The sequence below is a fragment of the Furipterus horrens genome, unplaced genomic scaffold, assembly GCF_987537825.1.
Source record: "Furipterus horrens unplaced genomic scaffold, mFurHor1.1.pri manual_scaffold_5, whole genome shotgun sequence".
In the NCBI taxonomy this organism is placed as follows: domain Eukaryota; kingdom Metazoa; phylum Chordata; class Mammalia; order Chiroptera; family Furipteridae; genus Furipterus; species Furipterus horrens.
Window position 1 is genome coordinate 202628745 of NW_028327175.1, and position 15529 is coordinate 202644273.

The following is a 15529-nucleotide window of genomic DNA, read 5'->3' on the forward strand; positions in this document are numbered from 1 at the left end:
GTCTGTATGTGAGTGTGTGTGCATACATTTAGGTGTGTACACGTGTGGGGGGTGCAGGTGTGTGTTTGTACATGTCTGCATGTGAGCGTGTGTGCATACATTCAGGTGTGTACACGTGTGGGGGTGCAGGTGTGTGTTTGTGAACATCTTACGTGAGTGTGTATGTGCGCACAAGCCTGAGTGTGCTTTCTGTTTGTCATCTGGGAGCAGCAAGTAGCCCCACAGGACTGGAGAGCAGACATATTGTGAGTGGAAGCTTCCGGATCCCCTTCACACTGGTTTGCTTTCCCATGTCACTGAAGGTGGTTGGTGCTCCCGGCGCCTGGCCGCCCCTGACGTCTGCCAGCCCTTGGCCACCCGTGGATGCTCTCGGCCAGCGTCCTCACGGTGACTTGATGCTGGTCTCTTCCTGCAGAGAGTGACTGACCACAGTGGCCCTGGGTCGACCGGCCCGGTTGTCATGCAGCATCTGCACAGATGAGGGGCCGCCCCCAGCGGCGCTGTGTCCTGGGAGCCCAAGCCCCGGGCAAACATGGAGCACTGGAGCCCTGGGTCTGTCGGGCCCCGGCGGGGGTGCCGGGAGTCACGGGGGTCTGCTGGCTGGTGCTCTGCCCTCTGCAGGGAGGGTCTCTGCAATCTGTAGGCCCCTGGCGCTCCTGCTGCGATCAATAAGCCATTTACAGCTTCCAGCTGTGTGGCATTTCGGGGGAGAGGTATAATCAACAGCAACCTTTGCGTCTGTCAGCTGCAGGGCGTGCCACGCATCAGAGAGCCAGGCTTCCCAGGACGCTCGACCTTCATCACAGTGGCTCCTCCAGGTCCTCATCCGCTGGGAGGGGCTTGGGGCTGCCGTCTGTCCTCCCGCCACCCACAGACAGGCCCCAGCACCCAGCCCCGCTCAGAGCCGCAGGACCAGACATGGGGTGGTTGCCCATAGCCCGTGAGGGGCTGGCAGTGCTGGGAGCCCCTGACACCTGGACGCCGACCCCCAGGACCCCGGAGCAACGTCCAAGTTCAGGCCAGCAGCTAACTCTCACTCTGTTCCGTCACTTGTCCCCTCCCTCCAACTTGACCTCTGTGGCCAAGGAGCACTGGGGTGTCTCAAACCACTCAGGCTCCCCACTGACCGTCCTCCTAATAACACACCTTTCTGACCATGCGGCCCTGGCGCCCTCGTGGCCTTCGGGAAATCCATGGCTCCAGCAGGTGTCCGGCTGCTCTGGGCCCCACCGGCAGGGAGGGCAGGCTTCACCTCTGCCTGCTCTGGGCTCTGCCGCCAGCCTCCCCTGCTTCCCCGGGACGCAGGAGGGGACAGTCTGGAGCTTAGTGAGTGGGCAGGTGCCCTCTCAGGTCCAGCGTCCCATGACACAGTCACATGGACACACGTATGGCCAAGCTGGACAACTGAAGGGTCCCCTCCCACACCCCTGCCCCAGGCAGTCTGACCTCAAAGGTAGGCACTAAAGGAGGCCTCTCCTGGGGGTTCAAGGGCCAGGAGACAGGCCACGGCTATCAGAGGCCGGCGGGGGGCAACCATGCCAGCATGGGCTCATTGCCCTTCAGGTCACCCCAAAATATTGCGCCTGCATAAAGGCTGTCCCTTGGTGGCCCAACGACACTCCGTGAAGGCAGGCGTGGGGCGGGCAGGCATGTTCTTCACCATTTCTTGGCTGCAACTGGGGCATCCCATCCCATGCTTGTGGGGGCCCAGAATCCTGCCTGCTTAGGGTGACGGGGGCCTCGGACGCTCCTACACACCTTCGGGAGCGAGCTGACGCCATGTGGCCAGTCAGGGAGCAAAACCCTAGGAACTTCCCTGGAAGCAGACCTGCGAATCCTGAAGACACCCCATCAGCTCTGCGGCCAGGCTGGAAGCAGGCCCGGCTCCCAGGGGGCCCCGGTGAGAGTGCACAGCAGCCCTGGAGGCCCCGGGCGGAGGGCCCTAGGACAAGGCTCAGAGACCCTGGGCGCAGGCCGGGTGGGAGTGGCTCGAGGCCAGCGAGCCCAGCGGGGCGCCTGCTGCCTCTTTGGCAGGAACTGGGTCACGGTCCCCAGCGGCTCCCAGACAGCCGGCGTTAAATCCTTCCCCACAGAAGTTCTGAGAAACGTTCCACAGGACAGAACAAGGACCTTGAAAGTCGCTTTAGGCTTGAAACGAACACGTCCAGCTGGGCCCAAGGCTGTTCTCTTTTAGTGACGCCCTCTGCTTTGAACAGGTAGAGGCGGCCTGGGGGAGACGCCTCGATGGGCCACAGCCCGCTGCGGGCCCTGCCTGGCCCGGAGGTGCCACTGGGCCACCGCCCTGAGCACATCAACCCTGACCCGCCATCCTCAGAGGCTGGAGGGCAGCTGCGCCAGGCAGGAGGGGCCACCGCCCCCCAGCTGGCCCATGGGCAGTGACATGTGAGCAGGGCTCCCACAGGCAGGCCTTGCAGCGGGGGTGGGGGACGAGCCCTGAAGCAGGGTCCCATCAGGCTGGCGTGGCCTTGTCAGGGGACTTGGAAGGCAAACAGATGAGAGGCCATGTCCGCTGGGGTCTGTGTCCTGTCGGACAGGTGGCCCCAGGCTGCACTCAGGGGTTAGCCAGCCACAGTGGGGTCTGGCCCTGAGCCCATCGAGGACCCATGCGGCCACCGTCAGGGGGACGGACAGAGCGGACTGGGGTCACTGGGGGGTGTGAACAGGTGGGGTTGGACTAGGGTTTCTGCTCCAGGTGCTGAAACCTTCTTGAGTGGACCGTGGGGAGGGCGGCCCACCTTCGTGAGTAAACCAAAACCACTGCGCTGTACACTTGACGGGGGGAGGGGGAGGCTGTAAAGTATGTGACTACATCTCCAGAAAGCTGTTTTTCCCAGAAGAGACTATCTCAGCAAAAAGGGCCTCTTTCTCAGGGCCATTGTGGGTGAGGCAGGACCCCACGTCAGGGCCACGTCCTGGCACCGGAGCCCGGCCCCCGCCCCGGCGCCCTCGCCTGCCATTCCGGCCTGGCCTGGCCCTCGAGAAGGGCCGGGGCCGCGCGTGGACACCGGCCGGCCTCCCCCCAACGCCCGCCTCCCTCCGTGACCAGCCCCCCTCAGCCCCTGAGCGCACGCACGCTCGGCCTGTCGGCTGAGCGGAGTCATGGAAATTTCCCACGATATTTAGGCCAAGATGAGTCAACGACAAAGGGAATCTTTTTTTAGCTTTCTCCCTTGTACTGACTTAAAAGGTCAATGATGAAGAATAACGTTTCCACCAGCCTCTGCCTCTGCCCAGCGTCACTGGGGGGGGGGGGGGGGGCGTCAGGCAGGGTTAGGGCTGCCCTGTTAGGAGTGAGAAAGGCATCGGTACTAATTCTGAGGCTTCTGAATCTCGGAAAAACATTGAATGTTCCATTTTTTCCAGGCTGTGGCCTCCCAAATGCCCAGGTGGCCCCGCATGGAGCCTGTGAATCCAGGAGGTGGAACAGAGGGGTTGAGTAGGACGGGGGGGGGGCTAGTGGGCACTGAGAGTGCCCGCAGAGGGTGCAGTTCCACCCAGCCCCCCACCCTTGCCACCTTCTGCACTGGCTGGGTCCACAGGCCACGTGCGAACCTTGGGAATGCGGGTCTGCGGAGGGCCCTCGGTCCGGGAGCGAGCGCGGAGGCCCATGTTGAGCGTGGGTGCTGGGGACACCGTCTGAGCTGGCCCTCAGGGACAGCCGTCACTCCCTGTCCGGGTGGGCTCAGCCACTGGGCCGGTCAGCGCCACCCCAGAGCGAGTTCCGGGGTTTTAGGCACTCGCTGAAGGCAGCCTTCCCAGGGCCCCGGCTCCAGGCCTGACAGTGAGCACTGCAGGGCAGGGCCTCTCCCGGGGCCTCGGGGCCAGCAGCAGGCCCAGGACGGGCACTGCCCGGCAGGCGGACACCGGAGGGGACTCAGAGGAACGGCTGGAGCGGTTGGCCCCGTCCTGACGCAGAGGTGGATGTGGCTTCAAGTTCAGGGAGAGGTGAGTGGCAAGCAGCAGTCCTTCCGTCAATTGAGGAAGCACATTCCAGGGCAGGGCTCTCTGACTATAAGCAGGTGACTCACATCTCGACCTGCGAGGATGTGGAAGTGCGTCTCGGGGGAGGCCTGGGCCGCTGGGCCAAGGGAACCCTGGGACAGGGGGCGTGGACAAGCCACTGCAGCCCAGCGCCTGTGCCCCAGGGCCTTGGCACCGGGGCCCTGCCTGGGCACAGAGGGGACCGCTGAAGGCCACCGCAGCCACCACAGGTCCTGCGTGAGGGGAAGAGGAGCTCGTGCCTCCTACTGCTCCAAGGGGGGCCGTCACCTCCACGCACACACATACTTGCCTGTCACCTGCCCCCACACCCACCTGCCTTGGCCATCCTCCCCTCCCCGCCCCCACGCACCTACCAGGGAAATGCAGGCCTACCAGAAGCTTGTGTGTCATGGATGAGGGCGACACACCTGGGCCCTCATGGGCCCTTCAGGGTCAGACTCATTCCCAGGCCAGCCCTCCTGGGACCCCATGCAATGAGGGGCTGGACCCGCCCCGGGGCAGCGGGCTGGCTGGAGCTTCAGTCCCAGTGACTCGGTCTGCATGTCACTCCCGACAGCCTTGGGTGAACTGAGCTGGTCAAACTGAGGTCTGCAGTGACACAGGAAAGGTGAGGGAGATCCGAGGGCCCTGGTTGGGGGGTGGGGGTGGGCTCGCTCCTCATGGCCCAAGCAGGTCCCTGGTCTCCTGGGCCTTTGTGTCCTTCTGCCCAAAGGGGACACATGAGGCCCCCCCCAAGCAAGTGCCCAGTGTAGGTCTAAGCCTCAGCCACATAGGTTGGTTCCGTGGAGAGATGTAAAGACCCCAAAGTCCAGGTCACATCCCAGATCCTCAGGGCGGGGTCCAGGCACTAAGGTTCCTGGGAAGCCCCAGATTGAGGTGCAGCCAGAGGCCACTGCAGACCCACTTAGGGGCCCCTGCCCACCCATGCCAGGAGTGCCCAGGGCTCCAAGAGCCAGAGGCAGCCTTGCAGGTCCTATGGCTGAGCCAAGCGGTGGGGACAGGGGAGCGGGTTTCTGGGCCTCACTCAACCCATCTCTGGCTCAGGCCCCATCAGCATTGTATTCTTCACTGCTGAGCTCCTGGCCCCTGCAGGAATGGGCGGAGCCTCGCAGGGGGTCCTCAGAAAAGAAACAGCACCGCTGCCTTGGAAAGCAGTCCCAGGCTGGCGTCCTGGAGAGGAGGCGGAGAGAGGGCTGGCAGGTGGCTATGGCGGAGGGCACCGTGGAGGGGCTGCCGAGGACTTCCCACCCCTGTCTGCTGGACAGGTGGCTTGTGGCCATTCCTGCCAGTTCTGGCCGCAGGGCATGAGCCCAGCTTTCCTAGGGGTTGTGGGTGTTTGTGTTTCTCTCTGCCTCCAGGGTGTTTTAGTGAGAGGTTGGAGAGAAAGCCTGCCATAGGGGCAGACAGCCAGTTATTTTAAATGGAAACCTTTTTCTAAGTGATTTTGAAATTAATGAAAAACAGCATAATGCTTTCCATGCTAGGAAATGGCTTTTATACATCTGTTTATTTTCTCTGCTTCATTAAATGCAGTCTTAAGAATAAAAGAAGAAGCAGGATCAACGAGGTATAATTTACTGTGATTATCCATCCTAGGAATCAAATTCTTCCCTAAATATAACAGCATCCTAATACTTGAAGCCACAAAACAAGCAAGGGACTCCCAGGCGGCCACACATGAAGCTCAGCACCTGCCACACTGGTTCCCTGACCAGCCCCTCCTGGTGGGGGGCCCTCTGAGCCCCCCCGCAGAGAGGCAGGCATGCACTTGTCAGACACTTGGGCGGTGGGAGGGCATGGACGGGGTGGGGGCGCAGCTGTGGGAGGCCAGGCGCTCCAGGCAGCGCACCTCTTCTGCGTCTGCGCCCTGTGCTTGAGAGGGCGATGGCTAGCCACGGTCCCAGGGAAGTGCTGGGAACAGCGGCCAGGGCTTATAAGAACTTCCTTCTCAGGATATCCTGGGGCCTTGGACCTGCTCCCCAAGTCCACCCACACCCCCAGCTCCAGGTATGCACTTCAGTCTCTACCTGCTGCAGGGTCCCCTGAATTCCAGAGGACTCCCAATGCCCCTCCCCACTGTAGACACCAGTGTCCCTACAGAGCCACCGTACCCACTGGGGGCCAGCAGGGCTGATGTCACCCTTATTCCCCCTCAGCCCCAACCGTACCACTGGAGAGCTGGGGACATTCAGGCCCAGGCTGAAGGCCCGTCCAAACCTCCCACTGGGTGGGAAGGCCTCTGGCGGAGAGAGGGGACGTCACTCAGGGTATTTCCACTTGAGAAAATGCTGAAGTCATAGCAGTTTACTCCCAGGGGCACGGGAGTGAATATACGTGTTCCTGCACATCACATAACATGTGTGTGCACATACCTATGTGTCTATACACAGCACTGCATGAGCACACATGACTGTCCACAAGCCTGTTGCTGATGCCTCTGCCTGCCCCACCTCTTCCTGGAAAAGTGGAGGGGACTGAAGACTCCACAGTGCCCAGGAGGTCCAGGGACACGGAGCTGGGACACAGACCCACCCGCTGCTCCACCCACCCCAGGACCCACCGCAGACACCGAGCCTGGAGGCCCCACAGACCCATCAGGTTGCTGGGGGAAGGACTAGCCTGGGTATTGCTGGGTGGCACCTATGGGCGCACGGAGCCAGGGGGGCCAGGGCTACACTGGGGGCAGGGGAGGGAAGAGGGGAGGTGGCCCCCAGAGGGCCTGGAAGCCTGCAAGGAGGGGGCAGCCTGGGCAGCCCCTCTGGACCTTGGCACCCCAGGAGGTGAAGGTCAGGCCACATACTTTGCAGACTGGAATTCTGACATCAGATTTTCCATGCTCTGCAGGGGGGCGGGGCCTTGCCGCCTGGAGGGAGCAGTGGGGCTGGGCAGGCCAGGGCTGGAGATTGGCTGTCCCGGGTTGTCAGCGAGGAGGCCCGAGGCAGGCGGGCTCTGCAGGCAGGGCCTGTCCTGTCTGTGCCCCGGGGCCCGGGCTGCCAGAGCTCAGCCACCAGTCCTTCGACTTTCTCATCCCCGCTCGGGCCCTGCTCAGTCACGTGGGGGCTGGGTGAGGGGCTCTAAAAATAGCCAGTGGCTGGGGCCAGCCTCCAAGTTATTATTAGACTGGGACAGAGTCCCTCCTCCAGGTGGCCTCCCCTCTCCGAGCCCCAGGGGCGGTGGGGCTGGCGGGCTCCGACACCCCAACTCTGATCACTAAGCTGACCCCTCCCTCTTCAGACCCAGGGGCTGAATCCCCTCTGCCTGGCTTCCTCCCACCAGGGCCAGCTTCCTCCTCTGTTCCCCACGGTGACCGGGATGCTCCTGACCCTGTCTGTCAGAGCGCCCCCCGGAAAGCCCACAGAGGTGAGTGCAAAACGGGAATGTGGCCCCTTGTCTGAATGTGATTGAGAATGCTTCTGAGCATGGTGTCCGGTCCACTGCCCCAGCCGCACCCCAAGGAGCAAGCCCTGCACCCTATCCCTACAGACTGTTTTTGTTACCCGAGGAGACCAAGCAGCTGTGGGGCCTCGGGGGCTGGAGCTACACCAGGGTGCCTGTGTTTGTCTCCAGGGGGAAGCAACACCTCCCTGGTGAACTCGAGCCAGTCACATGGCATCATGGGCCTGGGGCCGGTCATTTCTGTTCAGTGAGGAAGAAAGCGGCCCCAGAGGCAGCTCTTCAAGAGCCAGACCCCAATAAAAGCCTGTGCTCTGAGGCCCCAGGCCAGGGACTGACCCAGGGGCCTGGTTGCTGTGCACACCTCTGCTGGCCTCCGCAGGACCTGGGGCATCACGGGGCTGGGCCACCCCCCCTTGCCCTGCCCAGCACACACCATCCAACCCAGAGGCCGTGGGGACCAAGAAAGCCCTTGTCCACATTCAGCCAGCCCAGCTCCAGCCCCAGCCCCAGCCCCCGGGCCCAGGCGGCACCCTCCAAGGCCAGAGGCCCTCCAGGCCTTGCTGGGAGCAGGGGTGCCTGTCCCTGACCCGCCCACAGGGGTCATCTCTGGTGTTAACGCTTCCTCTGCAGGTTGATATAGGAAAGCGCTTGCACCGGAGCTAGCTTCTGGGCTCAGAGAGAAAGTGTGGTGGGCACCCTGGCGCACCTGGAAAGAAAGAGCGAGGTTCAAGATGACCGGCTGGCAGGGCCCATCCAGTCCCCATGAACAGCCTGGCCCCTTGAGAAGCCCCCAGGGGTGTCCCTGGGCTGGGTGGGGCCGCTGTGACTTACGAACACTAGCAAGGTGGCCCTGATGTCAGAAACCCTAGAGCCACTTAGGCCGTGGGTGTCTGACGCCCAGGAGGCAGCTTCTGGGGAGAACGACATGGTGTCCTTGTGGTTGTGCCCACGAGCTCAGTCCCAAAGCACAGGCGGCAGTCCCAGGGACCGAGCTAGGGCTCCACCCCGGCCAACCGCAGGGGCCTGTCCTTCCCCGGTTACAGAGGAGGCAATGAGGCGGAGGTCCACGTGCCCAGGCCCGACCCCACCGAGGCAGCCCCCCAGGTACCGCCACCATTCTCCAAGAGGGGACCGTGCCCCAGCAGGCTCCCAGAGCTTGTGGCCAAAGGAGGTTTTCTCTTGTGAAAAAGGAATTTGTGGGCTGGGAGAGCTGCACCCCGGCCTGCGCCTGTCTGTCTGGAAGCCTTCCCGCCGGCTGTGGGCCTGAGCACCCAGGTCACAGCGCCGTGCACACGTGGAGTGGCTGTCCAGCCATCTCAATCCCCTCGGCAGGCAGGTGTCGCTCTGTGGGGAAGGCTGGAAGTGGGTGCTCGAGCAGACGCACAACACCCAAGACTGCAGGCCCACAGACGTGCAGACGTGACGTGGCCGCCTGGAGCAGCTGGGACACCGGTGGGTCATCAGCAAGAACAAGTCCATCCAGGGGCTCGGAGCTGCGATGACGCGGCGTGCTGCTGACGTCACGTGCTGGTGGCAGCTATGGGCAAACGTCCCCCTTGCCCTCGACCTGCTCTGTGTCCCTCCCCAGGACAGGGCCTGAGTCTCTGAGGCGGATGACGTTTAGGCCCCTGTGGGTGTTCTGGTTGGGGCTCTGGCAAAGAGCGTACTCCCCAGGGGAGACCACAGGCCACGAGTCAGGCCCCCAGATGGGGGGGTCGGTGCCCGGGGTGAGAAGATCCCTGGCTCGGGGGCCAGTGGCCAGCTGAGGAGGAGCCACTGAGGGCCCCATGGTGCCCGCTCTGTGGGTCCTCTGTGCTCAGCACCCCACCTGTGAGCACAAGCAGGTGGGGTGGTTTGGGTCTGTGCCCGCAGGAGCCCTTCGGGAACCGGAGAGGGCACCCGGCCCTGCGCACGCCCTGCCCTGCTTGTCCTCACGAGCTGAGAGCAGCCGCCGTCTTATATGGGGCTGTCATCATGGGTGGCATTGTGGGGTGCCCAGTTCAGTTTCAGGCACAAAACCCCAGGGTGACCCTGTGCCTCTGGGCCCCAGGGCTCAGGAGCCTGGGTGGGGGGCTGTGGAGGGCCAGGCCACGTTCTACCCTGTGGTGGGAGAGTTTCACTTGGTCCCCACCACTGTCAGCTCCTCAGGTGCAGCCAGACACCTCCGGGCAGGTGACGTGGTGGCAGCCACGTGTCGGAAGTCGTCCGGTCGCCGTGAGGGCCCTGGCCTGGGTTCAGAGGTGGTTGTGGGGGAAGATGAGGCACGTGGGCCTGGCAGGCAGACTCAGGGATGCTCAGGCCCGGGCTGTGGCGGGGCCCTGCTGGACACGCCTGCCTTGGCCTGTGCCCAGCCCCCCACGGGAGGAATCACTGCCACCCGCGCTTCCACGGCCGGCCAGACCGGCTGCCTGCGGAGGCCCAGGTGCCCGGCCCTGCCAGGGGAGCATCCAGCTGCTCAGCCCCATGGCCGGCTTCCCTGTTCCAGCCCTCCAAGAAACAATGTGTTCCTAAAATCTTTCGCTTTACAGCTGCTTTTACTTTTTAAGTCCGTGCTTAAAATAGCCGGGAGCAGGGCCCTCTGGCTTTGCTTGTCCAGTGTCAGAGCGGCTGGCTCTGCACCCCCGCCCGGGACGCTGGGAGGACGGCAGCGGTGCCGGAAAGCACGTCTTTTCATGTAACAGGTCACGGTGCTTCTATTTTGAAAGTCAAGCAAAGGCTGGGCTGGTTCCATCGTTACCTTCTTTTCCAGTGTCTGGGGCGCACGGGGTGTCCAGACGCTGATGTCTCTGACCGCTTTACCGCAGCAGTGGAACGCGGCCTGGGATTGCCCCCAGCACGTGGGTGCCCCGCCAGGGGCCTGCTGTCTGCAGAGCAGGCCTGGGGGCCTGATCCACTCCTGTGCACCGCTTCTCCGAGGCTGAGAGGCGCAGGGCTTCACCCAAAGTCACGCTGGAGCGGAGGGGAAAGACCTGGGGCCCCCATACTCAACCCCGCCCTGACAAGACTCCGTCCCTTGTGGAAAGGCCTAGAAGTCACCCAGCCTCTTGGGGAGAGGGCGCCACGTCTCCAGAACCCCAAGGGGGGGTGGGGAAGCAGGTCTTCTCGTCAGTCCAGAGAGCCGGGCTCCCCCCAGGGAGCTCCCCGTGCCCCCCTCCAACCGCAGGACAGTGTCACAGGCCAGAGACAAGAGGACAGGTGCCCTTGGGACGTGGAAGGGAGCTCCGCAGTTCCCCTGTGCCCCTCAGAACACGCCCCAGCCTGGCCAGCGCCGGGCTCTGCAGATGCAGGAGGCAGGTGCTAGGTGCCGGCGGGGCTACCGGGAGCTGAGTCCCTTGGACCAGGCCGCCTGCACCCAAGACCCCGGGCACAGCAACAGCCCAGTCCGTCGGCTCCCTGGTGGAAGAGTCTTCAGGAAAACAAATGGACGGAAACCAGTTCTTAGTTTAAGCGCCCTTCGTCTCACGCGGGCACCTTGGGGGTGGGGTGGTGCCCATTCTCCACTCGTCCCTCCCGGCCACCTGGTCCCCCTGCTGCGGCCCGAGGCTGGAGACAGGGCCGAGCATTCCTTCCCATCCCTCCCACCCCGGGCGGCCTGATCCTGGCCCTCGAAGGCGTCCCTGGACTCTGGTCTGGCCGCTCCCTGCTGCCTCCTGCCTGATGTCACTCCCTGCACACTGCAGGGGACATCTTGCAGAGCCTGAGCCGACACCCGAACTGTGCCCTCTGCGTGGGCACAGGTGCGCTCACCTACTGAGCAGGTTTCCTCCCTTGACTCCACCCGCTCCCATCCAGGTCTTAGTTCTGGTCTCGTGAAAATCTCCTGTCTCGGCCTCGGCCTCCCACAGAAGGAACCGCATGGCTCTTCATTGGACAGCTGCTGCCCTGCCCACCCCCGCCCATGCCTGAGTTTGGTCACCACAAGAAACTTCAGGGTCATGTTGTCACTAGGGTGAGTGGTCAGGGTCTTCGAGCCCAGCTCCTGACTTGTACCAGAGCCCAGTGAGTTGAGGGCCACCCACTGAGGGCACTGGGTCAAGGCCGGCCTTCGGGGCACCTGGCCAACAGGGCCTCTCATACCGGGTGCTGAAGTGCGGGGTCACAGGTGAGCGTGGGATCAGCAGACCCTCGATCAGGACACCTGAGCTGGCTCCACGCAGGGCCCGGCAACATCACCAGGCCTGGGGGGCTCGCTCTGTCTCTGTTTCAGAGACGCCAGATTTCTCAGGTTCCATTGGCTTGTCTCTCTGTCTGTCTGTCTGTCTGACTCCCGTTTTGCTGCCTTTGCAGGTAGCCTCTTCTTCCTTTCTGCAGATAGCTTCCTCGGGGTTGTCCCTCAGCTTGCCACCCCCCCCCACACACACAGGGAGTAAAGCCCCCTGTATCCTGCCCAGTCCTTGGAAAGGGTAAGCTCAGCCCCAGTGGAACCAGCAGAGGAGGGGAAGAGGGGTCCCCCAGGAGAGGGACCCAGAGGAGCCTGAGCCCAGTGTCTTGAGAGGAAGCATGAATGAGTCCACCTCCCTCCTGAGTAGGCAGGTGTCCAGAGGCTCCAGGACCCCAGAGGGAGCCCTCGGTCAATGACAGGGACAGTGAGGGAGTGGTACCCTGGATGGGCTCTGTTCATTCTCAGAAACCAGCCAGGAAAGATAGGTGGGCACATTTGGCCCCGTCGGGCACCCACAGCCACATCCCTGGGGGGAGCCCAGTGTACTCTGGAGGGTAAAGGGCAGGTGGGTCGAACGGCCATACCCCTATCTCCCCAGGGTCAGCGGGACAGCGGAGCCCTGTGTGCATGGTGTCATCCAGCGGGAGGATGGGGGCTCGTTGTGTCCTGAGACCTGGATGAGAGTCCTGCTGGGGGGACGTCCAGGACGAGGACCACGGGCTTTGTCCACGTTGTACGTGTGTGCAGCAGTGGGGCGAACTGCCTCTGCCCAAAGGGTCCGCCTCTGGCTGCCGGGAAGCCCCCGTCCACCCACATCCAGCTGTTTGCTCTCCCCGTCTGGCTAGCATCATGTCGGGCCAGGGTGGCCTCTCCTCCCGCCTCCTTGCCCAGCAAGTGCTGTACAGGGGCCGGGGCCGGTTCCTTATCTCCCTCAAAATGTCAGGGACACCTGTCTGGTGTGTTTTCTGGGCTTCGGCTGGAAAAGGCAGAATCTGCAGTTGCTAAGCTTTGAGTTGCGAATGAATCTTTTAATTAACACAACTGTTCCACTCATGGATCCCAGACTCGTCTTAAGGGTGAAAGGTGATGGTACCAGCTGCTGAGTGAGTAATCGTACCATCTGGAATTTTGCTGCCAAGTTTTGGGCAATTTACACCAGCCAGCCTAAGTTAGTGTCCGTGGAAGGAAACCAGGTGATCCAAGCAAAGCAAAAAAATAAATAAATAAATAAAAATGGTGTGGGGTGCAGGTGATGGCTGGGACCTGGAAGCTCACCCCACCACCATATGGCTGCATGCAGGACTGGCAGGTGGCTGTTTTTCTTTTAAAAATTGCTTGAAACGGTTTATTCCTGAAGGCACGTCACTTAAAAAATTATGATAGGTCATATAGTAAATATTTTACTTGACTCATACTTCAAAAGGAGTTTAATGAACGACGACGATGTGTGGTTTGAAAAATCGGTCATTATTTTCCATTCTCAGGTATATCTTAATTTAGCTTTAAATAACATTAAAATCATTATTTTAAACTTGCTAATGTGGTTGGCCGCCTGCCTGAAAAATCCAGAAGAATGTCTAATAAGTCATTAGACAGAGGAAACTGGGAGCAATAGTTTTCAAATGTTAAATACACATTTAGGTTAGTAGTATTTCTATTCGCAAACCACACACGTTCGAACACATGACCGCAGGCAATGGTATTCCTAACGATGATACAAAGACTAAAATACCCGACAATACTTTAGGAAGTGTGTATGACATTTTTATAAAAAAGACAATTGCACGGATATACGTAAGAATTCTTGCATTGATAAAAATGCCTGTTTTTAATGTTAACATATCTTAACTTTATAATTAAAAGGATAATAAAAACTTACTACCAAATAGAAGAATGCATCGTGTAATATCAGAACACTCTCAACCCTCAAGTGGCCGCGTGGATGACAACAGTCTGGCGACGCTGCATGCATCACCTCAGTCCCGGCCGAGCGCCTGAGCCGTGCCGTTTGCCTGGAATTCTGCGACAGGGAGAGTTGGATGACACACGTCACCCACGCGACCTCTCACACTCCATTCGGAAGCGCGACCACTGCAGGGTTAATAGGATTAACATTACATTTCTGTTTCACCGAAGAGACAAAAAAACCCATAAGTATGTATAAAAAGAAAATGAAATATTTGTTTTCTTCTGATTTTTCTTATTAGACTTGACAGCCTTAGATATGAACCGACAATGAATTAAAGTCGTCAGTGTGCGTGAGGGCTGTGGGGCCCTTAACTGTCTAATTAGAATTATGCCCAAGACAGTCCTGGTTTTAGGAATGAACCTGTTTCAATAAGGTCTTTAGAAATAAGTACATATTTTAAAGAGAAAGATACCTGAAAACACTTTGTAATAAAGGTGAGGCCCAGTGTCTCCATTTAACAGGATGACCCACACGGAGGACAAAGCTGGCGTGGCGTTGGGCCACAAGTGTGTGGGGCTTGAAGGTAGCTTTACAGTTGCCCTCAAATACAGGGCAGCCACCCGTCTGTCTTACCTTCCTGTGCCACCTGCTCTCTTTCTCTCTCCCAGCTCCAGGTACCGTCAGAGTGGCTGTAACCTGTATACAGCGCTCCTGGTGACGCCATGTGCCAGTGATCGCCGTGCGATGACCACAGTGGAAAGAGCCACATGTCCTGCAGAGAAGGCCGGGAACTGCCCAGGGGATGAATTGTCAGGTGGGATCGCTTTGGGTCCTGCCAAGCACGGCTGACCCAGTGGGCTGGCCCGTTCTCCCCCGGGTCAGATTGTTCTTCTCGTGGCCGTGAGCGACTCTTGCTTCATCACCAGACCAAGCGCTGCTGCCACTTTGTGACTGGCTTCCAAGGACCTGGGCTGCCAGCTCCCTGCGGCTGCCACGCCCTCCCCGCTCCCTGGTGCTTCCTTTCTGCTAATGCTGGCGTTCCTACTTTCCGGGGGAGGCCTGGCGTGCCTCTGCCGCCCAGGCCTGTGTGGCCAGCCAGGCGATGCTCTCCCACCCCACGACACAGAGTCTTCCGTCCCTTTCCTCGCAGCTCTTGAGTGGGAAGCCTCAGGGAGGCAACTAACCTCAGGGCTTGCTTCCCCTCCCCCGAGCTGTGGCTGACACTGATCTCAGGGGACAGAAAAAACAGCCCTCAATTGCCGAAGCCACGTCTGAAACTCGCTTCCGCGCCCCCGGAGTTCCCAGCCCTCGCAGCTGCTGACGGTCAGTGTCCGGTGACCGCCGCTCACCCGCATCTCTGCCACTTTCCTTAGGACGGAGGAAACTGTGCGCTGGCAGCACGTTAGGGGCGAGGACGCGCCAAAGCCAGCTGCGGCTGCTTGTCCAAAACGAATCACTGAAAAACGGACCCTAATGGAGAGAGATACGTAATGCCCGTGAGGTGTGAGATTTAATTTTGAATAGGCCCCGACTCAAAAGAGTGTAAAAATTTAGAATGATATCGTCTCATTGAACAATCTCAACTCAGTGAGAGCCTCTGTTCTGGGTTCAGGGTTTGCTCACCATCCCTCACGGCCACCAAGTCCCCGCGTGTGCCACATCCGCCTCCTGTTCAGTACACGCCACCTGGCAGGGCCACTCCACCCCGGCTCTGGAGCAAAGAAGTCACGGGAGTTACAAGCTAGTGTTGACCAAGGGCCGAGATACCCGTGGGCTTTTTTTGTTCGTTTCTTTTAAAATAAGGCGAGGATACGTTTGAGGTCTTAAAGAGTCAAACAACAGACAATGAAAAGGAATCTTTATAAAGCTGATTTCATGAATACAAAGTTGCAGAACAGAAATTACAGCCCAGTTGAGACTCCTTGAAACACGTATGCTGTTGATTGCCAACGCTGGCAACGCTGGCCGCTGGAGCCAACGCTGGCACTCCTTCAAGCCTGGGCGTCGGGAGGGAAAGACGGCAGCCTCGCTCCTCCCGA

The 15529-nt window shown here is 60.4% G+C and overlaps 1 protein-coding gene and 1 long non-coding RNA gene across 3 annotated transcripts; both read left to right on the plus strand.

Moving 5' to 3' along the window:
- Positions 1–3841: 3841 nt before the first annotated feature.
- LOC150010802 (uncharacterized) lies at positions 3842–6616 on the plus strand. Of its 2 annotated transcripts, none has more exons than XR_016511265.1 (3): positions 3842–3966; positions 5976–6030; positions 6414–6616. It is a non-coding gene; the product is annotated as an uncharacterized LOC150010802 (long non-coding RNA). The 2 variants fall into 2 exon arrangements; XR_016511266.1 differs by lacking the exon at positions 3842–3966 and adding an exon at positions 4447–4630.
- A 240-nt stretch (positions 6617–6856) lies between these two features.
- On the plus strand, positions 6857–15529 carry LOC150010803 (uncharacterized). Its single transcript, XM_090279450.1, has 8 exons — positions 6857–7166; positions 7258–7383; positions 8752–8871; positions 11212–11368; positions 12180–12357; positions 13445–13735; positions 14165–14304; positions 14864–15529. Exons 1-6 carry the CDS (start codon positions 6857–6859, stop codon positions 13577–13579), a joined length of 1026 nt encoding a protein of 341 aa, XP_090135576.1. The 3' UTR covers positions 13580–13735; positions 14165–14304; positions 14864–15529.